At 36.0% G+C, this 18525-nt stretch overlaps 1 protein-coding gene across 3 annotated transcripts in view; it reads left to right on the top strand.

The window, feature by feature from the left end:
• Positions 1-18525, top strand: part of CYP7B1 (cytochrome P450 family 7 subfamily B member 1) — a 175618-nt gene that overhangs the window by 127359 nt on the left and 29734 nt on the right. For 2 of the 3 annotated variants that reach the window (XR_009603468.3, XM_060610626.3), the window contains exon 2: positions 14180-14316. Coding sequence is in view for 1 of the 3 variants with exons in the window: in XM_060610626.3 (XP_060466609.3) it covers positions 14180-14316 (137 nt within the window). In the remaining 2 variants the exon portion in view is untranslated. Of the gene's footprint in view, positions 1-14179; positions 14317-18525 lie in introns of those variants that run through there. The other variant, XM_060610627.3, reaches the window with a different exon arrangement.

The raw sequence follows: 18525 nt of genomic DNA, 5'->3' as shown, positions 1-18525 counted from the left end.
TGCATAACTGTAGAACCCATCATTTGCCCCTCTTTTCTGACTTCTAATGCCAGCCTTTCATATTGTGAAATATTCTATCTATTCTCACCACTGTAAATAGAAATGGACTCTAAATTTTTTATCTACAAACATGACTACAAATGACTTTAACGGTAATCTCCAAAAAACTATAGTTAAGACAAATTCAAAATTAATTAATGTTAACTCTTTATATGAAGTGTATTTATTTATATTTGTATATTATGTTTTATTCCCAGAGTCCCTGAAAGCAAAATTAAAATTCATGATAGGTGATGGCTTCATCCATTTAACTAGCAAAGATAGGTAGTTCATTAAAATGACTAGGTCCCCTTCTAATCACAATATGGTGAAGTCCATCAGCCCTACCAACACACACACGGCCTTGTTTTTAAATCTTAAAAAAAACTAAGGATCATGAGATACTGAAGAAAACTTCCATCATGAAAGACAGAAAGCAATAAATAAATAAATAAATAAATAAATAAATAAAAAGAGGGACTTCAAGGAAATAGACAATTCAGGGACAGAAGAAAATTCTCGCCCCCCCCAATTATATTTATCAGTCTTAGAGAGATAAGAGAAGAAATTGCATTCATAAAACAAGAACAGAATTTAATTTGTATAATGTGTAATCAGCACAAAAGAAGTCTGTGAAATTAGAAATCTAAGATTAGAAATAAAATAATCTGTGAAAGGGATTAAGTCCAGAAAGTCATTAAATGGAGCAAAAGAAAAATTGATGGAAAATAGGAGAGGCACTATATGAAAATTACAGGACCATATGTCTGACCATATTGAGAAAGATTTTAGAGAGTACTGAAAGAGATTGATAAAAATTAGTGATGGGTACACAGAAAACAAGGCAAACACAAAAACAAAGCAATTGAGCATTACCTCAATAATGATTCTGCTATAAATACTGAAAATTTATTTCACAAAACAGTGAAAGGGTGCACATAAGAGAGGATAGCATGAGCAAAGGATGCTGCAAGCATTATGTTTAAAATAAAAAAGAGGCTATCTTTAATTTTAGAATTTGCAAACCTTATGATTTCTGTATACAAATATGATGCCGGGTCTTCCACATTCCATGTTGTAATATTAATGATGATGGATTTCTTGAGGTAGTCATACATTCTTTTTATACAGTGACCTAAAATAAATCATAAGCCAAAGTTAGGAACCAGTCTTTGAAGAATATTTTTTTCCTGTTGAAAAGTCCTTTAATTCACGACAAAGTCAAAACATTGCCTTTCTAGGTGCCACGCACTGTGTTAGAAATACAGAGATAGTATTAGCGTTTGCTATGCTAATAGTTTACTCAATATAAAGTATGGCTATGACTTCTTGCATTATGAAGCAGATGTGGCATATGGTCCTTAGGCTTTTTTATGAGCCTCCACCTAAGCAAACAAGTACCCTTGTATTGCTTTTCCTATGGTTCTGATAAGTTGTGCTTGATTATTTTAGTGTTGACCTTCAACATTTGAAACTATTTCTTCATTGGTTTTGGTTGTTGAAATGTCACCTGATAACTTGACTGTGCATTTATTTTTATTTTTTTAATGTTTATGTATTTTTGAGAGAGAGAGAGCATGCTCGAGTCAGGGAGGGGCAGAGAGAGGAGACAGAGGATCTGAAGAGGACTGTGCGCTGACAACAGAGAGCCCAGTGCAGGGCTCAAACTCATGAACTGTGAGATTGTGACCTGAGCTAAAGTCAGATGCTTAACCTACTGAGCCACTCAGGCACCCTTGACTATGCATTCATATATTGTGGGCATTGATCTTTATATTGTTATTACCAAGGCTTTCTGGGTTAGCCCTCTAGTATAATTCAGTTTCACAAAACTGTGGGTTCTGATTTTTTATTAAACATTTCAAAATCAAACAATTTAATCAAATGTAAGAAATGATGAGTTAATGGAATTGATATCTCTTCCATGAAGTCCAATCAAATCCTATCTGTAAAATAAATTAGCAACTGATCATCTCAGAAATTACAAAATCAGTTGCATGGTTTTCTATTTTAATTAAGGAATTGAAATAACTTTCAATTATTAATCGATTTCCCTCTTTCAGAATTGTCTAAGCTGTTTAAACATTCTTGACTGGCTTTCTCCTAAGATACAGTGCTCTTCTTTGCCTCTTTTGTCCCTGTAAGTGGATTTGCTCAGAGAATGCAAAGCCTGAAAAGTTGTCATTTCTCCCCAAGTGGGTAGATGATTCTGGTGCCCCATTCTCTGACCAGCAAACCAAATATGGTAGCCCTAAACTAATACCTAAATTAGGCAAGTAAAGAAAGTATGAAAGCAAATGAAAAAAAATATCTTAAAAGTTAGTATTCTTGAAAACTTTTTGGAAAGAGAAATCGGGAAAGAGCCACAATTAGATCTGTATTTTAGATGATCCCTGCTAGTGATCTGGAGATCAATAACAATAATACAGTAATAACAGAAGCTAACATTCTGAGGGCTTGCTATATGCCAGTTATTGCCTTTAGTTCTTATTTGTCACATGAAGAAATTTCAACAGTATATCCGTTTTACAGGTGAGAAATCCAAGGCACAGATAGGTTGAATAAATTGGCCAAAGTCAGCAAACTGATGGTAGTTGGTAGAGCCTGGAACCTGAACTATCAATAGCCATCAGGAGGCTATTGCAACAGTGTACATGAGAATGGATGAGGGCTTGAACTAGGGTCAAGTTCATAAACGTCTTCCAGCGCTGTAGTTATTGTGGGGCATGCTTGAGACTTGTTTTTTGTTTTGGTTTGGTTTTGGTTTTTGGCTTTTGTTTTGTTGTTTTTTGCTTTGGGTTTTTTTTTTTTAATATGCCTTGACATTATTTTACTGGGGCCAAACTGGGCATCCGTCCCAGTTTAAAAAAAAAAAAGCTCAATCATAGACTTCTCTGAGTAAAATCCTACATGGATGTGGTTTGGCTTCTTATCCAAAGAAGCACTTACAAATCACTCACTTGATCAAGGCATTAGTATAAATCTGCTAATGGAATTGAGTTTACAAGGCACATTCCACAGACAAAAGCTTTATTCGGATGACACAATCACAGAGATGAACTGACAGCTAAAGGTTCAACTGGAATATGGCTTCAAAAGTTACTCTCTATGGGTGTGAAGATATAGTCATGTTCATTTTGGTTTTGCTATGATTCCATGCCAATAATGGGGAAATTTGTGACCATTCAGCATTGCTGGCTTTTACATTGCGTTACTTTTAATACTTTGATCAAAAGTGCTTGAACAGTGATACCTTCGCTACTGCCAATTGCCATCCTGAACAGAGGGTAATCATTGATAGACTGAAAAATGGCATTTTTATGTAGAGATTTTTCATTGATTCTTTGTGAGGCAGGTTTATGAACACCAGATGCCAATCACACAGCACCAGTGGATTTGCAAGATTATAAAACTGGGGAGAAAGTGAAGGTTAATCACAGGGTACAATAGAGATTACTTATGGTAATGAATTGCATAATTTTTCTAGACAGAGTTGGATTAATGTTCATCCTGAAAAGAGATTACGATAGTTGCGATTCTTGCAGTAAACAAATATTAAGCAGATCATTTTTGTTCAACATGTGAATCAAGAGTCCTAAAGAATCTATGAATCATCATACACAAGGAGGAAAAAATTAACCGACTCCCTGACTGTAAGCGTGAGATGCGCTGGGGTTTTGTGAGGGAACGGAGGCAGTGAGCTCTGCGCCACAGTTTCTTTGTCCGAGTGCAGCCTTGAAAAGACGCTCAGGGGCCCCAGTTGTCATAGTCCACTGGCTGCAACTCCATTTATAAAGAACACCCTGCCCTTTCATGGGTATCACAGAAACCAACTCTGCCCGCCTCATTAGTACATCACCTGGAAGTGATGAGGTATCTCAGGTGGCACTGTGTGTCCGTATTTTGTACAGTTAACAGAGTCCGACCCTGGTGTCTGCTCTTCTCTTTTGGAGTGTGAGTGGGAAGGGTGCTCCTTGTCCTTGTGGGGAATCCCAGCCTTTTTCTCTGCTCACCCAATTAGGAATGTGGAGCTCATTTTTAGAATCAATCCTTGATTCGTTTGTAGAGTGTACTTTTTTGCCATCACCTACATGTTACAAGACATTGCCTTCTATACATGGCTTTAATTTTAACACTAATATAGCATTTGTTTTTAAACTTCAAAAACAATACACTGAGAAAGGCACATTGCTTCTGTGAGATTCTTTCCCAAAATGTTACAACCTCAATCTGATCATGAGAAAACATCAAACACCCCAAATTGAGGGACATTCTACAAGTAAATGCCAAATACTGTTCAAAGAAGTATGTTTGTATCATGCAAATTAGAAGACACCAGCTTCCAAACTCCCATAATCTCACCACCAAGCATAATGACCATTAACATCTTAAAGTATCCCTGCCCTTTCTCTTTGTATTATATCCCTTACCACATTTTTTTGAGGAAAATGCTGTTGTGCCTATGGTTACTTAACTGCTTTATTAACTTACAGATATATACATATGTGTGTGTATATATATATAGTATATATTGTATATATATGTATGTATATACAATATATACTATATATATATACACGTATATGTATATATCTGTAAGTTAATAAAGCAGTTAAGTATAATATTCAGTATATTAAGTGCATATAATATATAGTATATAATTATAATTATAATATATACTATATATAATATACACTTAATATATACCTATATTATATAAGTATATATATAATATAATATATATTATATATATAATAATATATATAATAATATATACTTATATTATACTTATATTATTATATAATATATAATAATATATACTTATATAATATAGGTATATTATATATAGGTATATATACCTATAATAATTAATATAGGTATATATTATTTATATATATATACCTATATAATTAATATAGGTATATATTATTTATATATATATACCTATATAATTAATATATACCTATATATAATATATATATACCTATATATATACCTATATATATACCTATATATACCTATACCTATACCTATATATATACCTATATATATCTATAGCTATATATACCTGTATAATTAATAGGTATATTATACGTATTAATATAGGTATATTATATTACATATATAATATAATATACATTATATATATATTAATATATATATAATATATTATATATATTACCTATATATATAGGTATATAATATAGGTATATTATATATATACTTATATAATATAGGTATATATATTATTATATATATAATAATATATACTTATATAATATTAAGTATAATATGTATATAATAATTGCATATCTATAATTGCATATATATAATATTTGCATATATTGCAAATATATATAATATTGCAATATAAAATTGCAATATTTATAATAATTGCATATATGTATATATATATATACATATAAAGAGAGAGAGAACAAATTTCTCCAAAAAGTCAATACTGATGGATTCTGTGAGTGTCTTATAGTGGCCTATGGTGTCTCTGTGTGTCGATAAAGACTCAAGGCAAGATAATCTTCACAGCCTTCACATCACGTCATTGCTTCTACCTGCCCCTCTTTGCACTGTGAAGCCACTGGACATCATCAACTCAGTCCGCCAGGGTCTTTGTACTCAGGAAGTGACTCCATATGAGGCTTCAGTTCCTCATCTTCATGAGCCACATTCATGCATGGAATTTTCATGATTTGCCCTAATGCACCTCTCGCAGACATGGAGGATGAGAAGTGTCTTGATAGGTTTTCACATTCTATGGACAAGTACAAGTGAATATGGTGAATTCACTACTGCTTTCTCTGATCCTTAAAAAGTTGTCCATCAAAATGCAGGCAGATGATGACCAGAATACATACGATGACTCTTAGGCTCCACACATCCACCATGGAGCCATGTCACTTTTGGCCCTGGAAAGAGTTCCAAGGCATTATAAGGAAGCTGCCACACAAGGCATCCAACTTATTGCCAAAGGGGAATTCATTGCTGAAGCAAAAGTCTGCAGCCTTGATGTTTATGTCAGTTTCCAATAGTTGGTTTTCTGCCTTTAGGTCTATGGACAGTACCCTTTTGGAGGCAATACTGTACAGCAGACACTCTCTGGCAGAATTTTCCTGGGGCCCCTTTCTCTTTCATACTGCCATGATCCACTAAGTAATTGAACAGCCCTTCCTCACTAGCGTCTCCATGACAAGGTAGACTGTTCCTGTCTCCATCATTTCAAATAATTTCATAATGTTGGGGTGATCCAAGGCCCTCAATATTTTGCCTTTATAGGATACTTAACAGGATTGACTCCTGTTAATGACCTTCATGACCATCTCTTTTCCAATCAGGATGTGTCAGGTTAACTTCACCTCGGCAAAGATATCCTTGCCAATGGTAGTTGCCAACCTGGGTCTTTCCCTCAGCAGAGATGACTGAGAGACCCGGCAGTGTGTTACACTTACTTGGAGGCAGCATGTCCCAATGTCAGCTTAAAACCGGGAAAAGCGAGGGAGAAACTTGACCCAAATTACTTCAAAAGAAAATCACTTTCAAAGCATACCTGAAAAACTGATCTTTATGATGGAATCAACATAGTGCCAGACAAAAATAAAGGTAAACAAAAACATTAACAAACTAAATTTTAAAAATGCAAAAAAACAAGAATAAAAAAATAAGAAAAAGATTTAAAAAGAATTTCTTTTAGGATTAAATTTTTCACTTTTTCTTTAAAGTGAAAATAATTAATAGACAAAGTAGACAAAAACCCTACAATGCCAAGGAAGAAACTAACTTTAGTCAAAGTCCCCACAGGTCATTGAAAACCAGCTTCCCGAGCTAGAAGGTACAAAATCCTCTGCCCAGCCAACATCTTAAATAGGTGCTTGGGATTCCCTAACAATGGCTTCTTATGAGGACATAGCAAGAAACTGGCTTATCATGGCCAGAGATAAGGCACAGCAATTTTCTCACTTTTTGGATTCTAGAACCCTTTACTCTTTTTTAACGTTTTTATTTCAATTCCAGTTAGTTAACATATAGTTTCAGGTGTAAAATATAGTGATTCAACACTTCTGCACATCACCCAATGCTCATCACAACAAGTGCACTCTTTAATTCCCATCATCTATTTAACCCATCCTCCCACCCCCTTTCCTCTGGGAACCATCAGTTTAGAGCTCTTTACTCTTAAAAAATACTGCATTCTGTATCAGTTTACAAACTGCCCAATACTAATACTTTAGAGTTGTCTATATTTTTAAAAAATATTAATTAAAAAAATGTGAACTTACATAACAATTTCTTGCTTAAAGTTTATTATATATAGAGAGATATCTATATCTATAGAGATACATATGCTCTATTTTATAGGGCAATTTGAGGTTTACAGAAGAATTGAGAGGAAACTGCAGAGTTCCCATATAACCCCCCCACCTTCCTATCTCCATAATTTCCACAAATATTAACATCTTGCATTAGTATAGTATATTTGACCCAATATTATAACCCAATATATTAACATCTTGCATTAGTATAGTACAATTGACCCAATATTAATACATTAATATTAACTAAAGTGCTAGTTTGCATCAGGGATCATTTTTGTGTTGTACAATATGTGGGTTTTGACAAATGTATGACATATGTGCATGGTTACAGTAACATACAGAACAGTTTCGCTCTAGTAAAAATCCTATGTGCTACACGTGTTCATCCCTCTCTCCCCCAAACCTTTGGCAACTACTGATCTTTTAATAGTTATAGTTTTGTCTTTTCCAGAGTGTCATAGAGTTGTCATTGTACAGTATGTAGCCTTTTCAGATTGGCTGAGTTCACTTGGCAATATGTGATTAAGGTTCTTCCATGTCTTTTTGTGGCATGATAGCTCATTGCTTTTTATCACTGAATAATATTCGACCAACCAGATTTACCACAGTTTGTTTATCTGTTCACCAATTGAAGGATATCTTGATTGTTCCCAGGTTTTGGCAATTGTGACTAAAGTTGCTATAAACACTTGTGTGCAGGTTTTTGTGTGGACACAAGTTTTCAACTCATTTGGGTAAATACCAAGGATCACAGTTGCTGGGTCATATGGTTAGAGTATGTTTAGTTTTATAAGAAACTGCCAAACTGGCTTCCAAAGTAGCTGTACCATTTTGTATTCCCACCAACAATGAGAGTTTCTGTTGTTCCGCATTTTTGTCAGCATTTGGGGCAGTCAATGTTTTGAGTTTGGCCCTTCTAATAGTTGTGTACTAGTAGCTCACTGTTGTTGTAATTTGAAATTCTCTGATAATATGTGATGTGGGGCATCTTTTTATGTTTATTTGCCATCTGTATGTCTTCCTCAATAAGATGTCTGTTCAGATCTTTTGCCCATTTTTAATTGTTTTTTTTTCTTATTGTTGAGTTTTAAGAGTTCTTTGTATATGTTGGTTGTTAGTCCTTTATCAGGTATGTGTTTTGCAAAAATTTCTCTTCCAGTTTGAAACACGGGTTTTCATTCTCTTAACAGTGTATTTTGCAGAGCAAAAGTTTTTAATTCTAATGAAGCTGTTTGTTTTTTTTTTTTTCATGGATCATACTTTTGATGTTGTATCTAAAAAGTCATTGCCAGGGGTGCCTGGGTGGCTCAGTCGGTTGGGCGTCCGACTTCAGCTCAGGTCATGATCTCACTGTCCGTGAGTTCGAGCCCCACGTCGGGCTCTGTGCTGACAGCTCAGAGCCTGGAGCCTGCTTCCGATTCTGTGTCTCCCTCTCTCTGGCCCTCCCCCACTCACACTCTGTCGCACTCTCTCTCTCAAAAATAAACATTAAAAAAAAAAAAAGTCATTGCCAGCCCCAAAGTCATCTAGATTTTTCTTATTTTATCTGCTAGGACTTCTGTAGTTTTGCATTTTACAATTAGGTCTCTGATCTATCTTTAGTTAATTTTTGTGAAAGGTATAAGAATTGTGTCTAGATTTCTAGTTTTGTGAGAGGATGCTATTATTCTACCCCCATTTGTTGAAAAGGCTATCCATTCTCCATTGAATTACTGTGCTCCCTTGTCAAAGATTGGTTGACTATATTTGTGTTGGTCTAATTTTGGGCTTTCTCTTCTGTTCCACTGACCTGTTTGTCTATTTGTTTACCAATAACACACTGTCTTGATTACTATTGCTTTATAATAAGTATTGAAGTGGAGTACTATCACTCCTTCCACTTTGTTCTTGTCCTTCAATATTATATTGGCTCTTCTGGGTCTTTTCCCTTCCCATATAAGCTTTAGAATATGTTTTGTCAGTATCCACAAAATAACTTTCTGGCTTTCTGGTCAGGATTGCATTGAATCTATAGATAAAGCTGAGAAGAACGAACATCTTGAGAGTATTGAGTCTCCCTATTGATGTGCATGGGATATCTCTCCATTTATTTAACTTTTATTAGATTTATTTCCTTAAATTTTTGTAGTTTTTCTTATGTAGATTTTGTACATATTTTTTTAGATTTATACCAAAGTATTTCATTTTTATGGGTACCAATGTAAATGGTCTTTTATTTCAAAGTCCACTTATTCACTGCTGGTAAATAGGAAAGCAATTTATTTTTGTGTATTAATGTTGTATTCTGCTACCTGGCCATAATTGCTTATTAGTTCCAGGAGGGTTTTTTTCTTGTTGATTCTTGGAGATTTTCTGTATGGACAATCATGTCATCTGCAATAAAAACAGTTTTAATTCTTCTACCTTGTATTTTCTGTTCTTGTGTTATTGCATTTCAGTATAATGTCAAACAGGAGTTGTGAAAGGGGTATCTTTGCCTTGTTTTAGATCTTAGCAGGGAAGTATTTAGTTTCTCACTATTAAGTATGATGTTAGTTGTAAGGTTTTTTGTAGATGTTCTTTATCAAGTTGAATTTTCCTCTCATCCTGGTTTTCTGAGAATTTTTTCATGAATAGGTGTTACATTTTGTAAAATATTTCTGTATCTATTGATATGATCAGATGATTTCTCTTCTTTATCCCTTTGAATTAATGGATTACATTAATTACATTTAATTGATTTTTGAATATTGAAACAGCCTTAAATATCTAGAATATATTTCACTTGCTCCTAATGTATAATAATCTTTTCTATACTCTGTTGAGTTCAATTTACTATTATTTTGTTGAGGATTTTTAAATCTATGTTATTTTTGTTGATCCATAATTTTCCTTTTTGTCATGTTTTTGTCTGGTTTTGTATTAGAGTAATGCTGTCCTTATAGGATGAGTTAGGAAGTGTTTTCTCTGCTTCTCTTTTCTAGAAGAGATTAGAGAGAATTGGTAACATTTCCTCAAATGTCTGATAAAATTCACCAGTGAGCTCTAGACCTGGCACCTTCTGCTTTGGAAGATTATAAATTATTGATTCAGGGGCACCTAGGTGGCTCATCGGTTAAGCACCTGACTCTTGGTTTCAGCTCAGGTCATGATCTCATGGCTTTGTGGGTTCAAGCCCCGCATGGGTTCCGTGCTGGCAGTGTGGAGCCTGCTTGGGATCTTTCCCCCTCCCTCTCTCTCTGCCCCTACCCTACTTGTGCTGTTTCTCTCTCTTTCAAAATAAATAAACTTCAAAAGATATTTATTGATTCAATTTATTTGATAGATGCATACTAATTCAGATTACCTATTTCTCCTTGTGCAAGCCCTGTGGAGCCCTCGTAAGTCTGGCCCCTTAGGAGATTTTATATCATAAGTTAGTCCTTGCTCAGTCTCCAGCAATTGGTCAATTACCCTTTTCAGTGTCTCTCTTAAAGACTCCAGCAGCAGCCTCTGTTCCCAGTAAGCTATGATTTTCTGTATTCACCTGTCTCTATAGCTTTCAGGGCAGTGGTTTGCCCAGTGGCATCAATTCTGTAACGAATCTAAGAGGAGTTATTGATATTCAGTTTGTTCAGCTTTTTTCTTGTGGTGAAGATGGGAGTGATGCCTTCCAAGCTCCTTATATAGATAGCAGGGAGAGTTGATGAAGAAAACAGTTCATACAGAGAATAAAAGAGAAAAACCATGTATGTTACAATGTATGTGAATAGCCCAGAAAACTAATCCTGTTCTGTATAGCACAACTACTTTCATATATGAATGGTAAACATTTAAGGTTAATATTATCATTCTCAAGTTAAAATTTCTTTTTTTATTTTTTAATGTTTATTAATTTTTGACAGAGAGACAGAGCATGAGCAGGGGAGCGGCAGAGAGAGAGGGAGACACAGAATCCAAATAGGTTCCAGGCTCTGAGCTGTCAGCACAGAGTCCGACTCAGGACTCGAACTCACAGGCCACGAGATCATGATCTGAGCCGAAGTCGGGACGCTCATCCAACTGAGCCACCCAGGCGCCCCTATCATTCTTAAGTTAAAAAACAACTGGGTGTCTACATAGCTAGTGTATTAGAGTTAAAATCCCAGTATTAAGGGTGCCTGGGTGGCTCAGTCACTTAAGTGACTGACTTTTTTTTTTTTTTTTGCTAAGTTTTTTTTTTTAATATAATTTATTGTCAAATTGGCTAACATACAGTGTGTACAGCGTGCTCTTGGTTTTGGGGGTAGATTCCCGTGTTCTATTGCTTACATACAATACCCAGCGCTCATCCCAACAAGGGCCCTCCTCAATGTGACTGACACTTGAGTTCAGTTCAGGTCATGATCTCATGGTTCGTGAGACCAAGCCCCATGTCAGGCTCTGCACTGACAGTATGGAGCCTGCTTGGAATTTTCTCCCTCCCTCTCCCTCTGCACCCACCCTGCCTCCCCCACTTGTGCACATGCATGCACAAGAACTCTCTTAAAAAAATCAAGAACTTGGGTTTAATCATTGAGAACCTTTTATAAGCTCTAATTTGTAAAATTTACAAGATGTGTCCTTGTAGTGTCTTAAATGGTAAAGAGGATATTTGAGGAAGTATATACCATCAGAGTGGGATTAAGAGGGGGTATGGACCACAGTTTTTGTTTTTTGTTTTTTGTTTTTTGCATTTTTTTTTAATTTATTTTTTTATTTTTTAAATTACCCACTGTTGCTTGAGAACCTGTTCTTTTTAAGCTTTGGGACCTGATCATTCCCAAGAAACATTAGGCATCTATTCTCTCATTCAGCAGTGGGCAGTGGGTATTTCATTTTCAAAGTCACAGAGCATGAGAGAGACAAATAGCAGTATTTACACTGTGCCATATGTCAGCAGGCCTTTCCGGATCATTATGGTGATGTCTTTCCTCTCTAAATAATTTTTACAAATGTACTGATGAAGACAGATGTTTGTGGTCTGTCTTTGATGGGTCATAAGATGAACCAGCACTATATTTTTTGCTGAAAATATGCGTAGTTGTGACATGGTATTTCATACTTTTGAGCTTATTGCTGCCAAAATGAACATAGCTGTAAGAAATGATGATCCTCTCATCTTTGTAACAGTAAAATGGCTTCCTAATGTGTTTCCCTAACTCTGAACATTAACTTAATATTCCCTGGATTTCTGAGCTCAATCCTTTCCCCCCGCGGAAATCCCGTGAAGAATACAGCTTTTGACCAAATGACAGAGCATAGAGGATGAAATTAGTTGCATTAAATTACGATATGACAAAAAGCCTTTCAAAATCTTTGTCACAATGCAACATTCAAGCAACATTAAACAAACCAGAGTAAAAATAGACCAAGGAAGGGAGTTAATATTTTTAAAGGAAATCTTGTGAACTAAGATCACTTACGAATTTTGAAAGCCATTGATTTATAGCCGGTATGCTATGGCAGTTTCTAATTTGGAGATCCTACCTTACAATCATATACGTTGTCTCCTCTTGTTTAATCTATGGATATAGAATTAACTGTTAAAATACTTTTTTGGTACACTTTTAAATTTCTCAAAAACACAAGTCTCCATTGGGAAAGTTAGCATTTAAGAAAGTAACAGAGAAAGGGAGGAAGCATAAGATATACATTTTTATGCAATGTTTATTGTCTTTCTATGTATTTAAATAACAGCATACACTTTATAAATTATTATAAAAATCAATTTTATTCTAAAAACAGAAAGAAGAGTTTTGATACCTTTTTCCTTTATTTCTACCATACTTTGGGTTTATTTTGTGTTAGTTTATTTCCTTTTTCCCCTGAAAGATCTGATGTTTATGTTTTAAGTTTAATTCTACCATGTTGGGATGTGGGAAAATAAAAGCTTTTGATAGGGTTAATCTAGCTACATAAAAGTCCATGTTGAATATGATCATAATCTTGAACTTTGATTAGGTCTGAGCTAGTAATATCTTGTGATTAATCAAAATGGGTTGTACTGCCTGTAGTATAAGTCATCTTCACAGATGGGATAGAGAATTATCAGAGTTCTCTTGAATATTTGTTTTAATCCCTTCTAGGATAAAATGGCTTTGGATTTTTTTTTTTTAACTTTAAATCAGATTGAGTTCACCAAATAAATGAAGAAGAAAAAATTCTGAAGTCTAGTTTTGCTAGGATTATAGGTCAAAAAAGAAGGAACTTGTTTTTTAATTCACAATATTTCAATGTTTCATTGAATGTGTTTCATATGTTGTCTTGTAAAATTTAATAAATATTCCTATTCATTTTGTAGTTGAATAAAAACTTTATGAAAGGATATAACAAGATATACTTCATGGAAACAATGTTGAAGTTTTTACTGTTCCCAACAGCATAAAAGATTTTTCGAGATTATTAATTGTCCCTCTTCTAATGATATAATCCTAGCCTAAAGTGATATCTGATAACAAAGAACTTTACTTTGGCAAGTGAACTACATGACATCTAACACGCAGAACAGTACAGACAGAGCTCATACATAAAATGGTTACTAAGTGTAGCTGTCATTTCAGTCAGCCATTTGAGTCTTACAAGATAACAAAGTTCTTCAAAAAGTTGCTCACCAAAAGCTATGAATTGAACTGTATACCCCAAAACCCACACATACTGGTGGGGCTCAATAAATCCATGTCTTTGATTATATAAGAATCATTGAATAAAATAACTGGAATTAGCTGTGCAATTCATCCATTCACTTCTAGAGCGGATTCATAACTCACATGTATTAAAATAGGGACTTAATTTTTTCTTGTGTTTGTTTGTTTGTTTGTTTGTTTTTCTCATAGGAGACCTGGTGAGCCTCCATTGATAAAAGGCTGGCTTCCTTACCTTGGAGAGGCCCTGAACTTCCAAAAGAATCCTTTAGGTTTCATGAAAACACTTCAAAAGCAACATGGTGACACTTTCACTGTTCTCCTTGGGGGTAAGCAGCACTTCTATAAGTACCTTCCATAAGTCATAAGTTCTTGGGGTGTCTGGCTGGCTCAGTTGGTAGAGTGTGCAACTCTTGATCTCAGGGTCATGAGTTCAAGCCCCGCACTGAGTGTGGAGCCTACTTAAAATTTAAAAGAAACAAAAAACGGAAAAGAAAAATGCTTTAAAAAAACATAAATTCTCAGTTGATTTTTTTCTCAGTTGTTCTTAAGTTGTATTTTTCTCTAGGCAAAATATGGAATGTTTATATATTATTGTTTCATTTGTAGGCTAATACAAAAGAAAACTATTTCTTTGAGTACAGTAATTTTCACATTAAAAACAAAGTTTTTACACAAAGTGTAAAAGTCGTGAGGGTACCTAGGGAACCCTGCTGTCCTCCCATCACCTGCCATTTTGGCTTCATTTGGCTTGGTTTTAAGAATTGTTCGGGGCGCCTGGGTGGCTCAGTCGGTTCAGCGTCTGACTTCGGCTCAGGTCATGATCTCGCACTCCGTGGGTTCAGGCCCCACGTCAGGCTCTGTGCTGGCTGCTCAGAGCCTGGAGGCTGCTTCAAATTCTGAGTCTCCCTCTCTCTCTGCCCCTCCCCCACTTATTCTCTCTCTCTCTCTCTCTCTCTCTCTCTGTCAAAAATAAAGAAACATAAAAAAATTAAAGAATAAAAAGAATGGTTCAAGGGGGAAAAAGGCTAAAATGTATTAACAGACTTTATTTTATAGAGCAGTTTTAGGTTTAAAGAAAATTGATCAGAGATTACCCATATATCCTGTTTCCCTGGATCATAGTTTTACTTATTATTTCCTACTATAGTATATCCCATAATTTGTCACAGCTGATGAGCCGATGTTGATACATTATTAAAGGTCTGTGGTTTACATCAGGGTCCACCCTTTGTGTTGTACAGTTCTTTGAGTTTTGACAAATGTGTGTCATGGATCCGCCATTCCCGGGATATTATTCGCTATCATAGAGGATAGTGTAACTGCCCCCCAAATACTCTGTGTTCCACAGACTCATTCTGCTTTCCTCCCGACCTGATCCCCTAGCAACCACTGATCTAGAATGTATTTTTTTACAATGTATTTTTAATTTTGAAGTGTTTGTTATGCTTCTCACTTGAATAAAATGCTTACAAAAGAGAAAAGAAAACTACCGCAAGATTACTAAACATCCCAGTATCATAGGGCTGAGAGGAAAAGTTGGAATGCTTCTCTCATCCTCCTTTAAGGCCCGTGTTGTCCAGTTGTACGAGCTAAATAGCTAAACAGCTGCTGTGTAACAAACCTCCCCCAAATTTAATGCCTCAAAGCAACCAATCTTGCCTGAATCACTTTTGTGGCTTGAGTCATCTGGCTGCTTAACTGGGAACTGGATGTTCCAAGATGGCTTCATCACGTGCCTGGCTGGGCCTCTGTGTCCACACGATGTTTCATTCTCAAGAAGTTGTCCTTACATGGCAGCTAGTGTTTCAGGTGGGTGAGACGAAAAGCTGCAGAGCCTCCTGAGAACTGGGCTGAGTTATTACAAAATCTCTCTTCCACCACATTTTATTAGTCAGGGCAGTCGTAGCCCAGCCCCAACTCAAGGGTAGGGAAATAAACTTCACCACCCTCTGGGAAAAATGGCAGAGTCCCATTGCAAAGGAGCACGTGTAGAGAGATAGAAAGAGTTTACTGTAGCCATCTTCGCACAGTCTTTTATATCAGCTTATCACTGGACTAGCTATTTCTTTTCTTCACCTTTCATGTCCTATGTCCCAGAAATCTGATCTCTACAGATTAGATTATCTGCACTTCTTTGCCCTCTGACTTCTAGTGGAGCGTGCCGGAGGGAGGGCAGGAAAGGCCTTTCCAGGCTGTCCTAGCTCCCCATCTCTCACTGGGCTGTGGCAACACACTTCACTCGCCTTCCTTTCCTTCCCAAGAAGAATGAAGCCATCAGGTATGATCTCAGACCCTCACCTATCTTCCGGATATCCTTGTGTCTCACAGCTATCCTCCCTACATTTTCCCTAATTTCAGAGAATGTTTAAGACAATTACCTGTCCTCGTGACCATAACGTCCTGCCTCCAAAGGTCCGGTTTCATTATTTATTCTTCCCAAACATATATCTTCATTTTTCTTTCCCTCTTAGGCCCTTACATAAAGCTTAAAATAGCCATACTTAAGCTTCTCCTATATTCTCCTTCTAGGTACATTTCATTTCTTTTTTTTTTTTTCTCTTTTGCATCCAGATTTTTTAAGTTACCTACATTTGCTCCCATGCTTGCTTATCTCCTAGATACCTCCTACTTGGAACAAGCCATCTGCCTTGCTGAGGACATTAATGGGCCCTCACCTGACTAGACCTCTCTACTTTGCTTGACCATACAAATCCCTCATTCCTTCTCAGAACGCCCTATTCTTTCACTCTGGTGACACTGCACCTCTGGTTCTTTCACTGACTCTGAGCATTCCTTAAACTGGGTCATCTTTACTTAAACACTTTTCTTTGCTCAACCCTTTTACCTTCCTCTAACCAGTCTTGGAATTTTATGTTCTGTTCCTAAAGAATTTAGGTAATTTCTTCTTACTGCAATTACTCTGTTGAGTATCAGAAGCCACCTTTTGTACATAGAGCAACTTCATTTCAGTGCTGCCATTTTAATGTAATTGGGAGAAAAACAACGACCCAACTGGATGAAATTATCAGCACGGCTTGCCTTCTTGCATGAACAGGCAGTATCCATTTCATCACAACCTAGTGGCAAGTCTCTCCCTACACTCCGATTTCAGAAAAACTGAAATGGAAAAAAAACATCATGCATCTGGGGCAACTGCGCTATCTAATGGAATCCTCACAAGGCTCCCCAAGACTGGGCTCCCCCACGTCTCTGGCCTCGGCTCTTGCTACTGCTTGCCTTGTGCTTAATGCACTATTAATACGCCAAATTGTTTGAAATTTCTCTCACACACGATGCCCTTTTGTGCCTGTGTTTTGTCTTGCTGTTTTTTCTGCCTGAGTGCCGTTCTTCTGTTTGTGAGTCATCCTGAAAAGATGACTGACACGGGTTCATCTTTTGAGGTCATAGTCACATTACACTTCCTCCCCAAAGCATCATTGACCATCTCTTCTCCCCTGTTATGTTTAACGCCTCTTCTCCAGGCTCCTATTACGCTCAGTATCACTCTGTCATGGCATTTAATAAATTGTGAATTTATTGTTAATTCATTTGTCTATTTACCTTCATTATTCTTTATCTCCTCTATTGCCAGCATTTAGACCAGAGCTCAGCACTGATTGATTCACAATAAATATTTGATGAGGATATTCCCAATACCTTAGGGCTGATGAAACACTTACTATAATACAAATAAGGGCCATACCTGGTGCTTCTATTCTAAGTGATCTTTTGGCTTCATAATAACAAAACTATATTCTTCACTTAAAAAAAAAAGAAATCACTCTTACTTAAAAACTTAAACTTTATGTTCTAATGAGTAGACACAAATTATTGATCGTCTCAGTTTTCCCTTTTAATACATTATACAAAAATAACCTGAGATGATTAAGATGATTAAACAGAAACTTGTGGTAGAGTTGGATAATGTTATTCACTGTTCAAAAAAGAACCAATTTCCACTGACACTTGATATCTTAATCTTAGACGCTAAGAAGCTTGTTGAATTTCTGATGTCTAAATAATTTGGCCATGGTTATGCTTTTGAACTCAACAGTACACAACCACAGTTGAATATGTACCACTACTCCCCTTTGGCTCCTTACCAGAGTTTGTATTAATTCCTGTCAAGATACCCTGTTAACGTATTTGCTTCTAATGATCAGTTTGCAAAATAGCTCCTTTGGAAAATGTGAAATGAGGAACGGGGCCTTCCACCCTTGTCCCGTAATGTGATTTCAGTTACTGTATGCTCTTGCATGATGAACAAATGATTGTCATCCCCAAAAGTCTCAAGGGACACGGATGTCATCTTAATAAAGAAATTAAAAGGTACATCTTTTCATGAGAAACCACGTAAATTCGTGCCCTGTCGCAGAAAATAGTTCTCTAATTGGTTTTGTGTGGTGGTGCAGAGGAACAGTTTTCCCTAGATGTCACCCCAGCGAAGCACCACTGTACATCATTGTCAGCAGCTAGTGAAATCTCCCTAATAAGAGGGAGAGTATAAAATGTGGTCATCCTCATAAACTAAAAAG

Source organism: Panthera onca, chromosome F2 (assembly GCF_046562875.1).
Source record: "Panthera onca isolate mPanOnc1 chromosome F2, mPanOnc1 haplotype 2, whole genome shotgun sequence".
Lineage (NCBI taxonomy): Eukaryota > Metazoa > Chordata > Mammalia > Carnivora > Felidae > Panthera > Panthera onca.
Note: the sequence above shows the minus strand (reverse complement) of the source record. Positions and strands in the feature narration are given on the sequence as shown.